The 23994-nt window shown below is 42.8% G+C and overlaps 1 protein-coding gene and 1 long non-coding RNA gene across 9 annotated transcripts in view; one reads left to right on the forward strand and one right to left on the reverse strand.

Annotated features, from left to right (window-relative positions):
• ST18 (ST18 C2H2C-type zinc finger transcription factor) overlaps positions 1-13846 on the reverse strand; it is a 214091-nt gene extending 200245 nt beyond the window's left edge. Inside the window, exons 1-2 of one of the 8 annotated variants that reach the window (XR_014010624.1) lie at positions 12663-12921; positions 12270-12405 (exon numbers count right to left, since the gene is read on the reverse strand). Coding sequence is in view for 5 of the 8 variants with exons in the window: in XM_081204413.1 (XP_081060539.1) it covers positions 12270-12405; positions 12663-12701 (175 nt within the window). In the remaining 3 variants the exon portion in view is untranslated. Of the gene's footprint in view, positions 1-12269; positions 12406-12662; positions 12922-13633; positions 13748-13767 lie in introns of those variants that run through there. The other 7 variants (XR_014010625.1, XR_014010626.1, XM_081204411.1 and 4 more) reach the window with 7 other exon arrangements.
• A 53-nt stretch (positions 13847-13899) lies between these two features.
• On the forward strand, positions 13900-17943 carry LOC308593150. The gene is made up of 2 exons (XR_014010787.1): positions 13900-14345; positions 17560-17943. It is a non-coding gene; the product is annotated as an uncharacterized lncRNA (long non-coding RNA).
• The last annotated feature ends 6051 nt before the right edge of the window (positions 17944-23994 follow it).

The raw sequence follows: 23994 nt of genomic DNA on the forward strand, positions 1-23994 counted from the left end.
CCCAATCCCCTGCAATGCTGGAATCTCAGAATCCATGGCAGATCCAACCTCTGCTTATAAACCTCCAATGAAGGAGAGTCTACCACCTTCTGAGGAAGCCTGTTCTACTGTTGAACAGCTCTTACAGTTAGAAAATTCTTCCTGATATTTGTCAGAATCTCTTTTATTCTTGCTTGAGAATGGCCGTGTTATTTGTGTACGTTTTTTTAAGACTAAGCATTCTATTCTGCCTTACAAAAAAATTGGTTTGTTCCCTCATATGGACATTAATGCAGATGCGTTGCATACAGTACCAGTGGGGGAATTCTTTGTACAGGAGGACTCAAGCCCTTTTACTGGGATTCCCTCCCTGCTGCCTATGGAAGTTTTGTGGAAATTTCCTGCTACTGAATTATGGAGCTGACTAATCATGAGAAGGGAAAGTATTTTTTAATTCCTTCTGTTGCCCTAACTTTTCCCTGCAGAATAATAATAATAATAATAATAATAATAATAATAATAATAATAATAATAAATTTTATTTATATCCCGCCCTCCCCAGCCGAAGCCGGGCTCAGGGCGGCTAACAACACTAAAATAGTGCCACATTATAAAAACATCATAAGAATTAATTAAAATCAAAATTGATGGCAACCATAAACTAAAGTATTGTAAAGATTGCCAAAGGAGGGAGTCAGGCTGTGCCCTAACCAAAGGCCTGGTGGAACAGCTCTGTCTTGCAGGCCCTGCGGAAGGATGTCAAGTCCTGCAGGGCCCTTGTCTCTTGTGACAGAGCGTTCCACCAGGTTGGAGCCGCAGCCGAAAAAGCCCTGGCTCTTGTTGAGGCCAGCCTAACCTCTCTGTGGCCTGGGACCTTCAAGATGTTTTTATTTGAGGACCGTAAGTTCCTCTGTGGGGCATACCAGGAGAGGCGGTCCCGTAGATACGAGGGTCCTAAGCCGTGTAGGGCTTTGAAGGTTAAAACCAGCACCTTAAAGCTGATCCTGTACTCCACCGGGAGCCAGTGCAGCTGGTATAGCACCGGATGAATGTGATCCCGCAGCGAAGACCCCGTAAGGAGTCTCGCTGCGGCATTCTGCACCCGCTGGAGTTTCTGGGTCAGTCTCAAGGGCAGCCCCACGTAGAGCGAGTTACAATAATCCAGTCTGGAGGTGACCGTCGCATGGATCACAGTGGCTAGGTCAGGGCGAGAGAGGTAAGGAGCCAACTGCTTAGCTTGGCGGAGATGAAGAAATGCCGCCTTTGTTATAGCTGCAATCTGCGCCTCCATGGAGAGGGAGGTATCGAAGATTACACCCAAACTCTTAACGGACGGTGCTGGCACTAATTGCACCCCCGCAAGAGATGGGAGTTGCCCCCTCAATCCCATATCGTCCCGTCCCAGCCAGAGGACCTCTGTCTTCGAAGGATTTAACTTCAACCGGCTCCCACGTAACCATCCAGCCACAGCTTCCAAGCATCTGATCAGTGTGTCTGGGGCCGAGTCAGGATGGCCATCCATCAACAGATAGAGTTGGGTGTCATCAGCATACTGATGGCAGCCCAGCCCAAAACTCCGGACAAGCTGGGCGAGGGGGCGCATAAAGATGTTAAAAAGCATCGGGGAGAGAATCGCACCCTGAGGCACTCCACACACCAAGGAGTGGCGGGATGACAGTTCCCCCCCAAGCGCCACCCTCTGTCCCCGACCAGAGAGAAACGAGCGCAGCCATTGAAGGACTGCGCCCTGGATCCCCACGTCGGCGAGGCGGTGGTCCAGAAGTTCGTGATCGACCATGTCGAAAGCTGCTGACAGATCTAGAAGAATCAGCAGCCCCGACCCGCCTCGGTCCAGCTGTCTACGAAGATCATCTGTTAGGGCGACCAGAGCCGTCTCGGTCCCATGACCAGCGCGGAAGCCGGACTGGAATGGATCCAGAGCCGATGTTTCATCCAGAAACCTACCAAGCTGTTCAACAACCGCTCTCTCAATCACCTTACCCAGGAATGGAAGATTCGAAACTGGGCGGTAATTGGATAGATCTAAGGGATCTAATGATGTTTTCTTTAAGAACGGACGCACCACTGCCTCCTTCAGTTCCCCTAGGAATGTCCCGGTGCCAAGGGACAAATTGATGATATCCCCCAGGGGGGCCCGCACCTCGTCTGGACACGCTCTAATCAGCCAAGACGGGCACGGGTCGAGAGGACAAGTGGTGGGTTTTCCAGCTCGGAGGAATCTGTCCACATCGGCTGGGGATATCCGGTCAAAGTGGTCCAATACTGGACCCGAGGACAGTCGAGGGGCCTCCAGTTCCTTTATTGTATCCAAATTGGCAGGGAGGTCATGGCGGAGCGACAGGACCTTCTCCGCAAAAAAGCTCGCAAATGCCTCACAGCTGTGTGTCGAATTGTTATTTAAATTTGGCTGTCCTTCGAGGGACGTTAAAGACTGAATTATACTAAATAATTGTGCCGGGCGAGAGCTAGCGGATGCAATGGAGGCCGAGAAGTAGGACTTCTTAGCGGCCTTCACTGCCATCTCGTAGGTTTTCATAAAAACCCTATAAGATGTTCTTGAGGCTCCGTCACGGGCACCCCGCCATACTCGCTCTAGCCGTCTGAGGTCCCGCTTCATTTTCCGGAGCTCCTCAGTAAACCAGGGAGCCCGGTTTCTGCGGGGTCGCAGAGGGCGCTTAGGTGCGATCTCATTGATGGCTGCCAGGAGCTGGGTATTCCAGCCCTCAACAAGCTCAGTCAATGAGTCGCCAGGGGGAGAAAGGTCCCGCAAGGCTTGACGGAATCTATCAGGGTCCATCAGCCTCCGCGGGTGAGCCCAAATCGGCTCACCACCTAAGCAGGGTGGGGGTGGAACATCAATCCTGGCTTTCAGAGCGTAGTGATCAGACCATGGCACCTTCATCGAAGGAAACATGATCACATCTATACCGACGCCAAAGATCAGATCCAGCGTGTGGCCTGCTTGATGTGTGGGGCCCGAAACAAACTGGGAGAGCCCTAGTGTTGGCTAGAAGAGCCATGGTGTGCAGCATTTGGGCTGCCATCAGATTCAAACTCCTGTCTGTCATGAATCCTGTAACTTTTGGCTATTTCTATTTGTTGCTGTCTGAAGTGGATAGTATCATGGAGTTATTCAGCCACCACTTTACATTGACTAGTGCCTTTGATGTACGTCTAACATATGAGCATCATCAGCAAGTGTGATCATGAAGGTGTGTCATGGCAGTGTTGCCAAGAATGCTGCCTTTATCTCTGTTTTCTCCTTGTTGCTAGAATGGCATAGGGTTGCCTCAGTGTTATGTTCTGCCTTCCTCTCCCGCCCTCATTTATTGGGTGTGGCAAGGAAAGATTCCATAACAGATAAGAGAAAAATGAGTTTATACCATTGTACTGTACCCATACATAGCAACCCCATCAGACTCAAAGGAAACACATAAAGTGGAGAGGAAGACTGCACTAATAAATATACCCATGCACCACATCCAATGTCTATCATGGCACAGATATCTACAGAAGGATTCTGCAATAAATTCTAATATAGTCCAGTCCATCTGTCATAAACATTAGGTCCAAAGGCCACAGGTGCAGATAGAACTACAAAATTATGCCCATACAGTTTAGGAAAAGGGTAAAAAATCAACACAAAAGCATTGATTCCACCCCAACCTCTTTCCCCTGTAATTAAATGTTTATTTGTTCATGATAGCCACTAGTTTTCTTTTCCTGTTTAAGTGATATAATACATGCTTCATTTCCTCCCACCATACAGAGATGATTTAGTTATTTGAGAGGGGTAGGACACAGCAATTTAACAAAATGAGCAGAGCTTCAATAGGACATCTTGTTTTCATATCTGGAGATGGGATTGACATGACACAACTACAAATATGTATGCACAAATTCTCTTTATGGTACTATTAGAAGGAAGGAACGCTGAAATGAGCTGCAGACAAAGGAATGGGAATTTGCCAGTTATAATTTTTAAAAAATTACATACTTGTACAGGAAGTTCTATAAAAAAGTGTACGCGTTTTTTTGTTGTGTTAACCCCAATTCACGCAGATTAATGAAACTATAACTGTTCATAGTACATTTTCAAGCTTAAGATATACAACACTGGTTTCTGACACTGCAGTCTTACACAGCTAGATCCTATTTCTAGGCAATGATTCAACAAAGTGCATGGCAGTGGCCAAGGCTGCACATTCAGAGTCCAGTAAAAGAAGATATAATCCTGCCAATAAGCTATCAGCCTCTTGATCCTCCCCTGAAGAGGTGTGCAGCATGACTCTAAGTTTTCTCAGTGGACTAAACTTACAAAGCAACAGTGGCTAGAACAGGTTGGGGAATCACAGGCACATGTCAAGATCCTGACTCAAGCAACAGCCAATGTTCAGAGATGGAGGACGATAAGTAGCAACATCTGGGGCTACTACATTGTTGGATGAACAAAACCAGGTACCCAGTTCTGAAATTGAGGCTGATGGCCATGGACCTATGGACTCCAAACCAGGACTCTCACAAACTTCTTCCCTCGAGCCTGGTTCACCTGGGGAGCCAAGTGTTTCCTGCTCCAAAATGCCTGCCCAGTGGTGTAAGGAGCACACTAGATAAGCCACAGGGAAAAGAAGTGCTCCCCTTCAGGCCAGAAGGCTGTCCCTTTAAGAAGTCGCACTCCTCAGTGATGTGGCAGGGCAGCTTATGGTAAATAATCTGTACATGAGGCTTCAGTTTACCTGCAGCTTTTTCTGAAACCAAGTTGATCACCTGGAACTATATAAGATCGCAAGACCCTGTTGCCTTGCTGTGCATTCCTGCTGAGGACAGGTCAGACCAGCACAGTGCTTGCATATGTGCCCAAATCTCCATTTTGAAAAGTGTGTGCATATGGTAGCTTGCTTCCAATGCACATGCAGCACCTAACTGGATCATGCTGGTGATGCTAATTAATTCCTCCCTTGAAATAGCAAGAATTTCAGTGACCCCTTACCTAACCATATGAAAATGCTGTAATGACACACACAGGATGTGTCTGCATTTTTCAGAGGTCCAGTTTATCAATTCTTATATGCATCTATATAATAATCTTCACTATTTAAACATATGACACAGCTGAATTTGAGTGGGTAGGAGTTCTTCATCATACTGAAAATTGCCCTTCAGACAATGCCAACTTTGGATGAAAACAACATTTTGGGGGAGCATTGATGACACCCTCTTCCTGAAAACAGGCAGCTTCCATTAAACATGTCCCTCAAGATCTGACAGCTATCCCAATACTGTCCCTACAAAAATGTTCCAGAACTTTAGGGGAATGCCAAAGAGTGCAGATGTTGTACACAATACAAACACAAACTATTTCTTGTTTTAGTTCCACCCTCTTTTTAAAGAAACGAAGCCATTTCTGCTGGCAGAGATGAGTTCCTGGGCCTGGGCATGTTCCAAGAATGCGTGGTTAATTCTCTTCTGGAGCTTTATGGGGACCTGAAGCTGAAAGATAGTTTTGGTCAAGCCATCCAGTGAGCTTGGTGATTTGAACTCTGATCCAAATTTAACTATCCACTAGAGCAGTGTTTCCCAAACGTTTTTGGGCAACGGCACACCTGCTTACCAGAAAAAAATCTCGCGGCACACCACCATTAAAGCCCCGCCCCCGTGACGTCAGCGCGCAGCGTCACGCCGGGAGGGACGCACAAAAATGAAAGTTTTTTCCCTCCCCCTTGCCGGGGTGGGAGGAGGCAGCAGAGCGAGGGCAGCTGAGGCGGCGGCGGCAGCTGAGGCGGCGGCGGCTGCGATAGCGGGCGGAGGAGGAGCCGTCGCCGGGAGTTGCTGCTGCTGCTGTTGCTGCTGCTGCCCGGACATGCCGGCCTCCTCCTCCTCCGCTGTCTCGCGCTCCTCCCTTTTGCGCGCGCTGCCCCGCCGCTCGGCACCACCACCGCGGAGCCGCCCCGGCTCGACGCGGATCCTCCCTGCCGCCTCTCGCCGCCGCCTCTCGCCCGCCTCCCTCCCACGGCACACCAGCCGGTGTCTCACGGCACACTAGTGTGCCGCGGAACACCGGTTGGGAAACACTGCACTAGAGCACACTGGATCTTAAGCCTCTTGATCCTTTGCTCTCTTCATAAATCCAAGTTAAATCAAGTATCAGAAATAATCCCAGTTTAAATGTTACAAATTTATAAGCCTGACAGCCTGGCAAGTAACCCGCAAGACTCCTGCAATCTAAACCCTTTGGGAATTAATGTTACGGAGAGCTCTTGGCCCCTGTTTCAGAAGTACAATTCCGATTTAAGCATACAAATCCACCAGCTCCCATAGCACATATGGTCCTTAGTCCAAAGGCCCATAGGTACTGCTTTGGAAATTAAGCCATTCTGTAGCTCTTGACTTGCAAAGGATCAATTTTGCCTGCCAATATGTAGTGCTCTTCACCACATACTGTGTCTTAGAAAACCTCTCTTGTTGCAATGCAAATGTGAGAGTTGATTTTCCAGGGTAGAGTATGCAGGAGTGAGCCTCATAAATCAGACAGCTGGACCAACTCCTCTAACTGCAGCCTTGACTATCTTATGTACATTACAGTATGATTTTCAAATGGAAAATGAATACCTTTGGGTTGAAGACTTTGGCGCCAAGATTCAGCCTCTGAGTTTTTGAAATGCTTTCAAGCAGGTGCAGATGCCACCTGCTCCAGCATAAATGAGAATAATTCAAATTACTAGTTAGGTTTTTATTATTAAAAAGTGATAAAGGTTTTTGAAGGTAAACCTCCTGACTATTAAACTAAAGACATGTTACTGTAAAGCTGAAGTGAAAAATAGTGGGAAAACATTCACAGGGTAATGAGCATGATTTTCAGTTCCATGTTATACAGTATAAACTCCATAGACAATAGCATCTGCAGAGTCTCCCAAAATAAGGAATTCATTTAATTTTTATGTGTAGTCCAATGGTTCAATACAAGATGGTGGAAGACCATGTGCTATTGGTTCCCTGCTGATACAGCACTGTATGTAGCATTGGACAAGTGTGATGAGCAAACAGACTAAGCAACTGTTTTGTACAATTTTTGAGTGCTGCTTTGTGGGTAGGACTCTTGAACCTCAATACATCAAAGCGTTCCCAGCTGAGAACCAGAGATAACTAGATTCTCCTTGACTTTATTAATACTTTTAGAAGTTTTCTCAGTGTGCACTCACTAATGTGGGATTATCTAATTGATTTTTGATTTTTATTGTTATTCATGTTTTTATACTGTATTTTATGCTGCTTTTATAATTAAGTATTTTAAAGTGTTTTAAATTTGTTGTTAGCCGCCCTGAGCCCGGTTTTTGAACTGGGAAGGGCGGGGTATAAATAAAATATTATTATTATTATTATTATTATTATTATTATTATTATTATTATTATTATTATTATTAAAGAAAATCTCATCAGTTTCAGAGAGCTGTCTCCCAGTTCAAAACACTGATACACACATGGACCTTATTGTATTGCCCACCCCACCACTTGCCACAGGAATTGTTATTCCTAGGACCAGCCTTACCTGAGAACTGCTTGAAAACACACATGGGAACAAGAGTGAGTTTTAAGTCTGAAACAGGACAACAAATGCATAAAACATTTTCAGCAAACTGTGGAAGAACTGATTGGAATAGAGGGAAGATACCCTTGAAGACAACTTGCTCAGGTCTTAGAGTTCATAGCAATCAATCAGAACTTCATTGAGTGTAAGGCTATAAAATGAAAGGATTTTTGTGTGCAGGTTTTACAAAGGAGCATGGTCAACCTGAACATTGGCCACATACCTGCAGAACCTCACTTCCCACTGTAAGCTGGAGAATAACTTCTTGGCGAAATGGCACTCAAGTCATAATCAGGGCTGGCTGAGTCATTAGACAGAGTGAGTACTGCAAACAAGTGTTGGAGAACAGATCTCTGTATGTCATGCACCCTCTCTACATCTCCTAAACTAGCCTTCAGGTGCAGTGGAGGATGATGTTTTGTTGCTTGTGTTGAAGAGTCAGCTGCCAGTTTAAGCAGCTTTTGTACATGGAATGGTGGTGGGGTGGAGGATGTATTGACTTGTCCTTCAGTTCAGTCAAAAGAAGAAGAAAGCCTTCAGTCATCAGCCCTGCATTGTGGGTGAGACAAGTTCATAGGACAATGAACTTCAACCAAGTTCAACCACGACAATGGCAGCATCTCCACTTATGACATTTCTGGGCCTGGAAATGGGTGTAAATGGTGACAGGTATTTGAAATTGTATCTTATAGGCCTATTCATAGTGGAATATCTGTCAAAAAAGTGGCTGTTCCCCAGCTCACTTTTAAGGGGCACCAAAAACCTAGGGAATGTGGATACAATCACTGGACTCCAACTTCAGAATGAAGTCTAGGCTGACTGCGTCCCAGGCGCTCAACCTTCTGGTGTTGTGCCAACAGAACAGTGAGAATGACGGGTCTCTAAAATATAGTATTTGGCTGAAGTCCGTCTATTATTTTTATCTGCAAATGTTAAGGCTTTTGATGCTCCATATGTTATAGAAGAGACCAGATGTTTATGTAATTTGGCTTGTAAACAAAATTCATTGAAGCAACACAAATAGTTGGCCTATTGCATTCTAGGGCAAGAGCAAAAGGCAGAAAAGAGGAAAGCCACTTGCACCCAATTTTTTCTACTTCAGGATCTGTGAATCATTAATCAAGAGGCAAACCTGTGACAGGTGAAGAGAGACAACAGCTCAGGGTGGGCGTTTGCCCATCCTGCAACAGCAAACAAATGTTCAATATTCTTCTACCCAAATGCACTGGAACAATGTGCAACATGTTAGAGTAATCTGATAATCTTCAGCAGGTAATACATGCTGCCCTCAAAGACAGTTGCCCCAGATACCATTTTTCAGAAGCTATTGCCCAGTGAAATGTAGCCGCAAATCCATAGCTTGCACCTTACATTATAGCTCTTGCAGATTCTTGGACCTAACCTCCTCAGCTACATGGCTGCAAATAAAATGTTTTAGGTATGTTTTAAGTGCAATATACAATGTGACACTAGATGGAGATGGCGAGCCTTATGGAAAATTCAATGTATTTTATAAAAAGCTTTTTAAAAAAGCATTTTCAGAACATTTTTTATTTGTGTGTAGATTCCACCCTACAGTCAGTCCCTACTGAGTGATGACACAAGGGAAGGGACTACAGCTCAGTGGTAAGAACACAAGTGGTAAGAACACAAGGTAAGAACACAAGAAGTGTCCACGACAAATTATGGACTCACATATAATTAATGTTCAAAATTGTTTATGACTCTCTGAAAGGCACTGGTCAGCAAGGGGGCAGCCCAAGTATCACAGGCCAAGACTGATGTGTAGTGGGAAGAAATGGGAACCTGCATATATTAGGGAAAGATGGGTTCAGGCTTGCCACTATTACATAGCATCAGGATCTGAATTCCAAGAACAGAACTAAGGTTGAATCATAAGATGTTAAGAACAAAGTTTAAGCATTATACCTGGTTGAGGGTTTTGGATTAAGGGGATAAGGCGTGGTGGAAGAGCTGTAGGAAGTTACCCTGATATATATCCATGAAGCCATATAAAACTATTGATTCAAGCAGCAGATTCCAAAATCAGACTATTCTGTTGCTTCCAGCCTCCATCTCACTGGAGGGAAGCCATTTTGGTATTATTAATCTAAAAATATTTAAGACCAGCATTGAGTCTAGGTCACAACACATATTTCAAGGAGGAATTAAACATATTTAACTCTGCCAGGCAAGGCATATTTAATTACCGGTACTCATTAAATTGTTTTTATACATTTTACAACTCCTTTTATACCGCCATGTGAGGACACCTGTCCTGAAAGGCAGGATATAAATCTATTAATAAAACTCATACGCCATTATAATGCCCTGCTCCTTTCCCTCTCCTCCCACCCCATAAATCAGTGCACACACACACAACCCTCCTCTCTCTGTGATCCAGCTCCTTCCACTCTACCAGCATATTAGGCCATTCTCCCTCTCCACCAACATGCCCAGGGCTTTGCTACTCACATTCTGAGGTGCTTCTCTAGGCCAATATGGGAAGCAATGGAAGCTGTGCCCTGCCAGGCCACCGCATAGTGATATGACCTAGCACAGTTTTCAGTCCACACACACACACGTGCGCACGCACGCACGCACGCGCACACACACACACACACACACATTCAGAACTGCTTCCAGATGGATGGGTAGAGAGGGAGACCTTGCCCAGCAGAATCATTGTTCAGGTACAGATCATTGTTCATTTCTCACCTCTGCCTTCTGCCCTAACAGCCCCAATGGGCACCAGCCACAAGGCAGTCTAGGAAATAGTTGGGGGTGGGAAACTTTGATGTACTGGACCACACAACCTAGTGGAGCACAGCCTCTCCACCTCCCTTCCATTCCCAAGTCATGATGGACATTCATTGTGAGAAAGTTTCTTTAAAAATGCTACCAAATGGATACAAAGAACGATATAATAAAATGGTAAAATGATATCTTATGCTTTGAAAGATATTTCCTTTAAGAAGCAATATACTGAATTTCTGTGCATCTGAGGAAGGGTTCCACAAACACATTTTGTGTATTTTACTTTACATAGTACAATTTTGACACACACCCCATCACTCTCTCTCACACACACTTCTGGCTTTCTTTTGTTTGGTGCTGCCCCTTTTGAAACATATGATATAGTTGTTATTGGAATTTTAATTCCAAGTCTGTCCTACAAAGCATGCATTGCTTTATTCATACTAATCTGTTCTAACATGAGTATGGTATTCTAAGGTTTTACCATTAATACTGGCATAAAGAAACATTCAGTTTTAGTAAGGCTGGTTAAAGTATTCAGCGTAGGCAGAAGCTCAATTCCAGCACTCTGCACTGACCTCTAGTGGATTATTTATTGTAAGTGACTGAATGCAAACTATTAACTTTACTGTCTTAACATATAGTAGAGTTATTCCCTCGTTGCATAACATCAATAACCTCCAACAAATTAATGCAACTTTTAATTAATGGGAAAGCCTCTAAGACAGAAAAAATACTTGCATGTGTTTGAAATACAAGTCCCCACAGAGGAGTTTCATATATATATATAAAATTATTTATCACAATATGGCACTAGACCTACAGTTACTGTATAATATATAGCTTACTATTTTTCATTGCTAAGTACCCACTTAATGTAACAACAATAATAAACACATTTTCTAGCAGAAAGCAAACATAATGGATTGGATCCAGAATTTGCTACCCCCAGTTCCACTTGGGACATTCTCACCAATAAAAAGTCATTTTCACTAGCGGGCAAATGCCCATGCCTGATACCACATTGTTGCAGGGGGTTCCCAATCCCCAGATCAGACATTGAAGGACATAGGGTGCTGTAGGGACATGGAAGGAAATTGATGCAAGTTATCTTGCACCTCCCTATTCTAAGAGTTCTGAAAGTTACGTCTTCCCCATTCCTCTACTGAGTCAGAAGGCTTCCATGGACAGAAGGAGCTCTTCTAGTCTCAGGAGGCAAAGTCAGGATCCAATATTAATCAGTACTGGTTTTGCAACAACAAATGCGGTTCTATTGCTTATCGTAAGAAGCACGTCTCCTGAGTAAAAACCAGCAAAACTATTTCTATATTTTCTCCTGAACGGAACATAGTAAATAGCCATAATCAATCACATGATTTCTGGAGCAATTATGCTGTATACAACAAGTCTCCTCCTGAGAAGTATTGTGGCTCAGCAATTTTTATGAGCTAAAGTAGTTGTGTGTTGTTTTTTTAAAAAAACTTTCTTGAATTCATTTCTGTTCCATGATGCATTTCCTCCTATCTTCCTAAAGAGCCACATCACTGATTGCCATGGGGGTTGGGTAGTTTTAGAAGTATCTGCTTTACATAACACAAACAATGGAAATAAGCATGATTCTAAGCTCTATAGGTTGCAATTCTATAAACACTTACCTAGGAGTAAGTCCCACAGAACGTAGTGGGGCTTACTTCCGCATAGACATAGATAGGAGTGCAATATGAATGACCAGTTTCCTTTTTAAGTCAAATTAGTGTTTCTGGAAATGTGAACAGAATTATGGGAACCTATGGATAGATCACCAGGAGTCTGACCATGGTTTATGGGTAAAAACAAAGGGAGAATAAGGAATGATAAGCTCATGATAAGAAAGAATGACAAAGATCTTCCACATGATTTAGGGATATATGATTTTATACCAGCTTACCTTTACCTGGCGATTCGGTACAGTTGCCCAAAAGGTTCCCGGCTCTGTCATTTACTAATTTGCACACAGTTTTGCCTTCCGTTCCAGGGATTTTGAGATTGATGCAGACAGATGGATCCCATTTCCTTACTATTTTCTAAATTAAAGACATAAGTATTTTCACTTTAGCCCTCATGTTTTGCACTGACAAAATAAAATTAAATCCAAAGCAGGCCCCTACTGGCACATTAGAGGTTTTCACACCAGATGCTGAGCAAACACATCAGAAGACACTGTAATGTACAGTAGAGTGGCTACATGAAGATTCAAGTCACTCAGATCTTCTCACAAGATCTTCCGTCAGCAGTATGACAAAGTATTCCCTAGCTTACTACTCCAACATTTTCTCCTTACCTCCGGTTTTGCAGCAAGGTCACATTCCATGAAAAACATCCTGCCCAGCTTGGTACAAAAGGGCCCCAAAGAATCAGAATGCAGAAGGCTCTGTAACTTGCTGACTAACTTTGCCCTGTGTTATTTACTAACTACACAAAGAAAATGCTGTCTATTCAAAACACATTTCAGAACTCTTTTCACAGAAAGTGAGTGAACAAACGGCCCCATGTCCCAAGCTGTGGTCACATCTCCCATGAGGCCGGCTGATTGTTGCAGAGCATGGAACCGAGTGATACCAATGCCAGTCACCACAAGGCACTTCTGTAAACAACTTTGTGTGTGTGTGTGTGTGTGTGTGTGTGTGTGTGTGTGTGTATTTGTCCTCTTGTGAAGAAAGTAATAGTATGATTTCTTTGGATTATTATATGACAGAATAAAGTTACAAACATGTTCTGTGCACATGACCATTACATCTCACTTCTCTTTAAGAAAGAAAACAAGCACACACACTAACTTCAATCTTTAAACAGAAGGCCCAGTGGGTCAAAGTTAGTGGGACATGAAATTATCAGAATACAGTGGTACCTTGGTTTTTGAATGCCTCAGAAGTCGAACATTTCGGCTTTCGAACATCGAAAACCCAGAAGTAACTGCTTCGGTTTTCAAATGCTTTTCGGAAGCCGAACATGCCACATGGCTTCTGCATTGAGTTTTCCAGACGTAAATGCTTCTGGAAATGCATGCTTCAGTTTTCAAATGTTTCAGAAATCGAATGGTCTTCTGAAATGGATTACGTTTGAAAACCTAGGTACCACTGTACTGTATGAAGTTAGGGATATCCGAGTAAGATTGACCTACATAACTCTATTGAGGAAATAGATTTCAGCCGTGCTATTTTTCTAGAAAAATGATGATGGAACTGTTGTAGAGGGTGGGAGCGATTAAAAAAATCAATCCTCCTGTCAGACTAGGAATATCCCCTCACTCACACAGTTTAGGATATTCCACCATTCTTCTGCAGAGTTTTTTCTTTCTTTCAGCACATATATATGTCTTTCTTTTGGCTCACATATATGTCAAACAAAGCATTAATAATAAAGAAAACTGTAACACAATAACATACTGTCTGAGAGAAACTAAAACAACATCCTGAGGCAAGAATGGCAGTTGGTCTCTCTAACGGAACTTAACTGAACACCTGAAGGGGAGGGCCAATTCCAGAACACAACACTTAAGCCCCACCCAGCAGATGACAGACATTCTACTAATCATAGGCACCAGTGCCTTTCTTACAGGAACTCACCCTGAACACCTCTCATATTCTCTTATAATGGCAATGATGCCCACCTGAGAGGTGCTGGGACTGAGTTCCTGTGAGCTCCAACTGAAAAAAGCCCTGGATTTCAGCAAAGCAATTACTGCTGTATTTAGAATATCCATTTTTCAAAGTTTGATTATTATCAGTCAAATCTATATTTCTGCTTTCTTCTTCTCTTTGCTTGAAGGGTATTTTTGAGTTTCAATATAACAGAAAAAACAAGAGCAACGATGAGACACCCACTTCAGCTTTATGCCGTAATTGTACATGTGTACATAGTGCTTTCTTTGAAGTTAAAGGATCTGCTTTCTTAATCAGATGCACAGGAAATACCGTACATGAAGACTAGAATACTCAGCAGCTCTCTGGATTGGGCCAACTATGTATGTTGGGTGCCTGATTATTTCTCAAGTGGTGCTATATTTGCATAAAGGTTTTTCCCTATGGCGTTTAAAATTACTATCTCACAATTTACCTTTCCACACATAGTACTTATAGGCTGGATATGCTGAAACATGGGGGGCCGTTTCTTTTAAATATTCTCACAGGGAATAATTTTTCCAGCTGTAAGAAGAGAATGTTTTGTCATTATTACATTTAATTTTAATTTTTACTTCAGCAATAGTATTTTGTAGAAATATCTTCTCACCCCACCTCCTATTACCACTGTTCTACTTTTCTGAGAAGAAAGAAGAGGAGTTTGGATTTGATATCCTGCTTTATCACTACCCTAAGGAGTCTCAAAGCGGCTAACATTCCCCTTTCCCTTCCTCCCCCACAACAAACACTCTGTGAGGTGAGTGGGGCTGAGAGACTTCAAAGAAGTGTGACTGGCCCAAGGTCACCCAGCAGCTGCAAGTGGAGGAGCGGAGACGCGAACCCGGTTCCCCAGATTATGAGCCTACCGCTCTTAATCACTACACCACACTGGAAAGGTGGGACATAAACATGAATTTTAAATTTGTGAATAATGCAACATATAGTAACATCAAAATTCATAAAGACATGCCTAAAAAATCCACAATCAGTAGTTTGAATGACTACAGACCAGTTGCACTGACTCCAATCATCATGAAGTGTTTTGAGAAACTGGTGCGCCGTCATATTATTTCTTGTCTTCCATTAACTTTTGACAACTACCAGTTTGCATACAGGGCAAATAGATCCACAGAAGACGCTATCACCACCACTCTCCATGCTGCTCTGTCCCATCTGGAGCAGCCGGGGAATTATGTGAGGCTGCTGTTTGTGGATTTTAGCTCTGCTTTTAACACTATCCTCCCCCATAGACTGGTGTCCAAGCTAGAGACGATTGGACTCCCCAACTCCACCTGTCTCTGGGTTTTGGATTTTTTGTCAGAACGTTCTCAGAGGGTTAGAGTAGGGTCACATGTGTCCACAGCCCTTAGCCTTAACACCGGCTCACCACAGGGTTGCGTGTTGAGTCCCCTGCTCTATGCTCTCTATACGTATGACTGTACAGCCATCTACTCCAGCAACAAAATCATCAAGTTTGCTGATGATACTACGGTGGTGGGGCTCATTTCAGGAGGGGATGAGTCCGCCTATCGGGACGAGGTGGAGCGGCTCTGTGTTTGGTGTGGAGAGAACAATCTGGCTCTTAATACGGCTAAGACCAAGGAATTGGTGGTGGATTACAGGAAAAAAAAGGCGGACATTCAGCCCTTGTATATCAACGGGGAACGGGTGGAGAGGGTGGCGGAATTCAGGTTTTTGGGAGTGACTATGGATCAGGGCATGACTTGGAGCGCAAATACCACTGCTCTGGTGAAGAAGGCCCAGCAGAGAATTTATTTCCTCAGACTTTTAAAAAAGAACAATCTGAGTGAGAGACTGCTGGTGTCCTTCTACCGAGGCTCCATAGAGAGCATACTCACATACTGTATTTGTGCTTGGTTCTCCAGTTGTACAGCTAGAGAGAGGAAGGTGCTCCAGAAGGTCATAACCACAGCCCAAAGGATTATTGGTCACCCTCTCCCACCTTTGGAAGAACTGTACGGTTCCCGTTGCCTTAGGAAAGCAAACAACATCCTGCAGGATCCATCTCACCCGGGATACAGTCTGTTTGCACTACTGCCTTCTGGCAGGAGGTATAGAAACATCAAGTCAAGGACAAATAGACTGAAAAACAGTTTCTATCCAAGAGCTGTGGCCTTTTTGAATGCTGTAACTCGATAGTGAGATCTGGGAGTTTTTTGGGGTGGGTGTGGGTGTGGTTGGAAGGTGGTTTGTTTGGTTGTTGTTGTTGTTTTGCTTTTACTGTTTTTAAGGGATGGCATCCAATTTCGTTGCACTTGTGCAATGTTGCACTAGTGTAATGACAATAAAGAATCTATCTATCTATCTATCTATCTATCTTAATACATAGTAAAGAAGCCACATGATTTGGATGGTATCTAAAATTTCAATACTGTATAACCAGACTTGAACAGAGAAGTTCCTGTTCTAAAAAACAACCTATTAATCCTAGACAACTCTCAGTCACACTGCTCCTGAAAGTGGCCACACTTTTTCCTTTCCAGAACTTAGTTATTCTAAAACTCACAGCTACATTCCCCTTCTATAATTACAAGGAGGGAAATAATAAAACAATTACAAATTCCCAGAGACTATTTAGGGTGGGGCTTTTTAAATACATAATTTCCAATTAAAGTCTGTATCAATTCTGAATTTGTTAATATCTTCCCTCCCTGGCATAATGTGTCTTCAAAACAACAGCAACCCAGCAACAACATTGTAACATTTTTATCTTTTGGGGGGTTACTTTGACACTTGCTGTCCTCTGCAGCTACTTTTCCAAGATAAGCTAAAAGCACAGGACACAATATAGCAGCATATTACCTTCTAGCAATCCTCCCCAATGGTCAAAATCTTTCTCTAATATTTATTCAGAAGTCACCAAAGGTTCCCTGCAACTTCTAATTCTATGCCATCTTCTCCTATTGCTTCCTGTTCAGCAGTATTACCGATAGATAGCTTCTTATTTGCTCGTTAATTAGCCACTTGCCATTTCCCATGGAGGTGCTTTAATTACTGGTTTCCTCTCATTATTTGAAATCCCCAAACATAGAAAAGCTGCTCTGTCTAGTTCATATTTGACTAGGTCTCCATCGCCTAATGGCCAAGACCAATGGCATCCAAAAGAGACTGAATAGGAATAGGCAAATCTGTCCATTTTTGTTTCTCACAGTTTCTCATTTTTCCAATCTTAAAACCCATTCTTAACCTTACTGCAGCAGCTTGTGGGTTTTTGGTTTTTTTAAAGTCCTCGTGAAAATTTAAGTACATGTTTGTGCAGATTTCTCCTAATACACACATTTTTTGCCTAATATGAACATTTTTGCAATAAAATCCCCATATAATGCATTTTTGTATGCTGTCTTGACTAATATATACATTTTAATGCACACTTTGCCTTAGGATATGCATTATTGTACACATTACTTGGCTGGAGAGCTACACTGCATACTTCGTAGAAGTGTGAATTTTCAGATTTTGTGTTGCTTTGGAAACTGACTTTAAATGTGAGCTGAATTGAATTTCTCCCCCATCCCTCCTTTTCCCCATTGGTGAAAGAAAATCCCCAAGAAGCAAGAAGGCTGTCCATTCACCCACGAGGCACTTGCTTTCTGAGCAGCAGAGAAGGAGATGATGGCAGCTGGTAGCAAGCAGACAAGTGGGCACATTTCCTGCAAGCAAGTGATGAGGCAAGAGGGAAAGACTGAGATGAAGATTGACTGAGATGAAGAACCTATGGTTCTCCAGTTCACATCATTCCTAATGTAAATGCTCCCAATCTGGTAGTTCTAGAGACGGCAACTGATCCCAGTTTAGAATGCTGATCCCAGTTTACAAGGCAGCTGCTGCCATGGGTGGATCTAGATACAGGAAAACAAATGCTATAAATAAGTCAGAAATTAGATCATTATAACAAAATAAATAAATCCTTATGGGAAACCACATTTTAAAATTTCCTGCTCTCTGGCGCCATCTGGTGTTGTATGTTTATAGCGCATTCAAATTGCTGTTTCTTTACTAATGTAGCTGAGTGACATCTTCCCTAACAACAGCTAATAATGGAGTGGAGTAAAGCAAAGGAATGCACAAAGGTCTTGCTTTTTTATACAGAGAAAAGGAGAGAGAGTAACAGGAGAAGGTACAAAATAGGAGGACCCATTGGGCTTGGCAGGTGGTGAGTAGCCTCAAGAGAGAAGAGCCCCACTTCTCCAGTGGGTAATTTATTTTCTCCGAATGCTAAACCATGTGAGTGGTCTTCATGGTGGTAGAAAACATCACCACCACCAATTCGGCCAGGACTTGCAACTGGAGTCTGATTCTCCTTAAGGTCAGATATATCACATCCCTACTTCCCTGTAGACAGCAGGGTTTTCTTTTCTTTTCATTGTAGTGACTGTGGTGTAAACCACTGAGCCTCTTGGGCATGCCGATCGGAAGGTTGGTGGTTTGAATCCTTGCAACGGAGTGAGCTCCCATTGCTCTGTCTCAGCTCCTGCCAACCTAGCAGTTTGAAACACACCAGTGCAAGTAGACAAATAGTTACTGCTTTGGCGGGAAGCTAAAAAGTGTTTCTGCGCGCTCTGGTTTCCGTCACGGTGTTCCATTGCACCAGAAGCAGTTTAATCATGCTGGCCACATGACCTGGAAAGCTGTCTGTGAACAAACGCTGGCTCTCTCAGCCTGAAAGTGAGATGAGCACCGCAACCCCACAGCCTTCTTTGACTGGACTTAACCGTGCAGCGGTCTTTTACCTTCTTACCTTTATTCTATCCTTGTTTGTGCTCCTCATATGAAACCTCGAGTTCCTTGTTACTTTCTATCACATTAAAAGTAGATAGGCTCCTCTTCAGAGCAACACCCTGACCTCGCTTGGCTTTCCCAGTGTGAGATTAGCCATTAAAGATCCAGGGCCCAGGCCAATGTGGAAAATTAAAACTTAAAAGACTGGGGAGGGGGCATGGAATAAGGGGGGGGGGAGAGATAAGTTTACCCATCCTTAGCTGTAAGTATAACAAGGAGATTAAAATGAACTGTTTTTCTTGTCATTTCATTTCCAGGAAAGGGACTATGTAGTTGAGAAAGACTGAATTCAAGTAGGATAAAAGGGCTCGGTAAACCACTCTTATAATGAACTTAGAAGTACTCCACCACCTGCCCACCCCCACTTAGCAAAAGCTTCCTGATGCTTTTGTCTTTCCCTACAGCCTGTTTGGCCCACAATACATATCCCTTCCACAGCCCTGCCCTGCCAGGCTACTGCAGATGCACTCACAGAAGCAACTGTTAGCCCAACACATGTATATTTATTTATTTAGCACATAAACTTTCAATTGTTCAAAATGGAACATTTGGAGGGGGGTGTTCTTTGTTACTCGGCAAATTTAAATAATAAAAAGCCTCTAGCACAAAGGGTAAAAAAGAGAGAGAGCGGTGGAGATGGATTATTGCTCAAAGGCCTTTTAAAAACATGTTTTTTTAAAAAAGGCTTGTTGCTTTATTTCTTTATTGTTAACAGCTCAATTTCAAAGCCTTTTAAAGATCAGACTCCTCCTCTCAGTGCTGCCTGCCAAGATAGTACTTAGAGGATGGGAGGGCGTGGTTGCCGTTGAAAAGATTGTGTGGAAGCGATGGTGCTTAGAGAGATAGTCATATTGGAGGGGCTTTCCAAAAAGCAGAACCCTGCAAAGGAAAACATGAAAACGGGGTGTGTGTGTTTGTGTGTGTGTGTAGGAAAATGGATGCAGATTAAATGAAGAGATAAGCAAATCAAAACTAAGGAAAAGGCTAAGAGTGAAGCAGCAAACTTAGAATTTATTTCCTTCTTTTAATTAAATATCTTGGGGAAAACTTGTTGACATTTGCAGAGCAACAGCTTTTTTTGTTTTGTTTGAATAAGGGGACAGGGTCCCCCCTTTTTTATTTCTGGAAACTGAGCCTCAATTGTTTCTCAAATGAAACTGCCCTCTTTTTGCAGGAAATATTATCCTGCTACGACTGAAACTGACAGAGGTAATCTAACCCTAAGTGTATTGCCTAGTTTATGGGGTGGAATGGCAGCTGATTGGCAAGTTCTATTCTCTTTAAAAGATCTGATTAGGAAAAACACATCTTCTCTTAATTTGCAGAGTGTGGTTGAGCCCCTCAGGCAGGTGGACTAACACTTGCACCTGCAAGATTCTTGTGTGTGTGTGTATGCACACACAACAGTTTTGATTGTCTTGTGCAGATAACTGTTGCAATCATGAAGTGAGATCAAAATTTTGGGTAGCTGCAGCCAGTGCCATTTGAATTTTTTTTAAAGTGCAAGAGGGGGAGCTATAAACTGCATGTGTGTCCAGTTCAAAGCCAGTACAAACGGGATTAAATGTTCACAATGCCCTTGGTTGCTAGGCAGATGGGAAGCCTTTTATTATTATTATTATTATTGCACAAATTGGACCTTTTTCAAAGCATGTGGCTGCATTACTAGTGATGAGATAATTGATCTTGTGCTCATCACAGAGAACTTAAAAATAATATTTGAACCTCTTCTTATGCCTTGGATTCCAGTGCATGTTAAAAAACATCATTCAAGGTCATCTTAATGGCCTCATCTGGCAGCTAATTTTCATCAGCACATTGGGACACCACCGTCTTCATGTTCCAGGAATGATGAGAGGGAGGAACATGAGAGCGACTTAACTGGCTTGTGGATATGTGTGAAAGATAAATTAGTATTGTGTGATCTTCACAGTCAAGATCAGAAGGACATAGCAGACCTCCTTTTGTAAATCTGAGGTTTACAAAGGGGTGAGGACAGCAATGGCTATACTCTAATTTTGTGTTATGTCACAGCCCTGCAGCAGCCATGTTGTGTTATGCCATGCCATTTTGTTAGTAGCGCCCACAGCACTTTCTCTAAATTCAGAATGGTGGTCCAAAATAGTGTATCCTGTGCTCTGGAGGACAGAGGGGAATTAAACTTGCTATCCTCACGCCCAACATCAATGTTTTCAACATAACATGAACATGCATCCCATGCACTGTTAACTTGCAGTCATAAGTTTAAATAAAAAAATTCCTTCCAGTAGCACCTTAAAGACCAACTAAGTTAGTTCTTGGTATGAGCTTTCGTGTGCATGCACACTTCTTCAGATACATGTATCTTAAACACATACAGTTGCTGTTGTATAGAATCAATGAACACCTACATTTGAATGTGAGGAAGCTGGAAGCAGAGATGGACTGGGCAATGCTGCTTCCCCTCTACATTTTCCAAGTTATCCTTCCTCAGCATGAGGTCCTCCAGATGTTTTCAACTACAACTCCCATCCACCCCAGCCAGCAAGAGTTATGGGAGTTGTAGTCCAAATCATTTGAGGATCTCATGCTGGGGAAGTCAGTTCTACACAACATCTGAAAAGTGCCCTACTTTCTACATTCCTATCTGTTAAGCACATTTAAGGTGGCGGGAAATGAAAGAACCCATGGAAACTAGCCAGTAGAATTAACAAAATATAGCATGAATACCTCCTTCGGTGATTGGAAATTCATACCGAGGTGTGTGCATTTCCCAAGCAATCAAGAACCCTGCTTTTGAATGGTTCCCAGTCATTCAACAATTGTAAAAATGCAGGATCGTTTGAAAGAAAAGACTGAACATTCTTAGATGGCAGGCTGGGCTCCTTGCTCTATTCTTCCCCATAATGTATTCAGATACCCAGCCATGACTGATGTTGATGCTCAAAACATATAAAGGCTACTTAGGGATAAAGAAACAGCAAAAGGCAAGTTCATGGAAACAATCTGCAGCATGTTTAGTGCATCAAGAGAAACTTGGTGGGGGTAGCTATGTTAATTTATTTGGGAAATGAAAAATATGAGGAGTTGGGGTGGGGTTAAGCAGATTTTGGGTGGTCGTCTGTCATGGGTGCTTTAGCTGAGATTCCTGCATTGCAGAGGGTTGGGCTAGATGACCCTTGGAGTCTTGATCTACAATTGCTGCATGGCATTCCCTGGTTTGGATGGTATGATAGAAGACAATAACTATACTGAAACAGGTTCTTGGATAAAGTATATAGACTTCTCATACTTTCAGAACACCTAAAAGGAAGAATCTAGCAAAGCCACAAATTATCCTCTCCAATGACTAAACAGCTCCAGGTTGAATTGTCTCTTAACAGAGAGGAACAAAAATCCTGTATTTTAGGAGCATTTAGATTTTGGTACACAAACAAGTAGTGGCAGAAACCACTTTGTGCCACAAGAGGGACACAGAGGCTCAGGAATTGCTAACACAGACATAATTGGTTTCGTAACTAAGCCTTTTGCAACACAGATCTATTTCATAATTTAACTTTTTTTTACTGATATTTAGGGGCACACTTCACTTGGCACTTAGTTGCAACAGTGATGCTTATTCTCAACCTGGAATCTGAAAGATAATTCACATTGGCAAGTGAGGATTCCCAAATTAAAATAAAATTACAATAGAAGGGCCATGACCCACTGACTTAACCTCTCATTGTGGAACAACATATTCCTTGTTCCCAGTGCTTTAATTACCCTATTTTTAAATAATAAAAAAATCAACATTTGTTTGTACTATTATAATGGAAAAGGAATGACTAAAGCATTTTTTAGAAAGAGGATTAGAGCCAACTGCAATAGACTTTCTCAAGAAACTGCAGGACAGATGTGTGTTGTGGCTAACATCTTTATGTGGCTTCACAAACCAGTGGTGGCAGTGCGCTGGATGCACAGCAAATGGGAGTGTGTACATAGCCAGCACAGATATCTTGATTCCTGGAAGCTTCCACCAAATTGTCTTGTGCATTCTGGGATTTACTTACTGATCGAGGCCAGTAAGTGACTTGTGTAAGTGTGGGGAGGGAATAACAAGGCCTCAAAGTTAAAACAAAACAAATTCAACTTTTACTAAAAGGGTGTGCAAGGCAGCAAATGTGATATTATTCTGAATATTTTTTTTAAAAGGAAAGCAAAATATTTTGGGGTCTGTTAAAGGGCAAGGCTCTCATATTGCATGCCTATATGGATTTCAGGGTGGTTCAGCAGCAGTAGAGCCCAGGTTGTTTAGGACTCTATATGTCGAGGACTTTAAAAACCTTAAATAGTTTTTTGGTAGCGAATTGACTAGTACAGAACTCTCTAGCCTAGCGTATTGTGTGTCCAGCAGAGAAACCTACCAGCAGCCTCAGTGCTGCATTCTGCTTTAGCTGTAGCTTCTGAACCATCTTCTAGGGCAGCCCCACAGCAGAGTGAATGGCAACAGCTTAAATAGGGTTGTGTTATTGCCCCAACTCTATTCATTATTTTCATTGCCATGATCCTACACTTTGTTGAAGGGAAACTCCCCACCAGAGTAGAAATCATGTATCAAACAGATGGAAAGCTCTTCAATCTGAGCAGGCTGAAAGCAAAGAGTAAGGTTACCGTAACTTCTGTCATAGAGATTTAGTATGCTGATGACAACGTAGTGTGCGCACACTCAGAGGATGACCTCCAAACCACCCTAGATATCTTTGCAGAAGCTTATGAAAAGCTTGGCCTATCACTCAACATCAAAAAAAACCAAAGTGCTGCACCAACAAGTACAAAATAACTCCTCTGCAGCACCACAAATCCAACTCAATGGTGTAACGTTGAAAAATGTCAATCACTTCTCCTACCTAGGCAGTTATCTTTCCACAAGGGCCAACATTGATGCTGAAATCCAGCATCGCCTGAGCTCTGTGAGTGCGGCTTTCTCCCAACTGAAGTGCAGAGTATTTGAGGACCAGGACATTGGCAGGGAAACAAAAATGCTTGTTTACAAAGCTATTGTACTACCAACCTTACTGTATGCCTGTGAAACATGGACCACTTTTAAACGCCATCTCCAACTCCTCGAAAGATTCCATCAAAAAATTAACACATCACTTGGGAAGACAGGCGAACTAATATCAGTGTACTGGAAGAAGCAAAGATCACGATTGTTGAAGCAATGATTCTTCA

This window comes from Podarcis bocagei (genome assembly GCF_964188305.1).
Source record: "Podarcis bocagei genome assembly, chromosome: 8".
Classification (NCBI taxonomy): domain Eukaryota; kingdom Metazoa; phylum Chordata; class Lepidosauria; order Squamata; family Lacertidae; genus Podarcis; species Podarcis bocagei.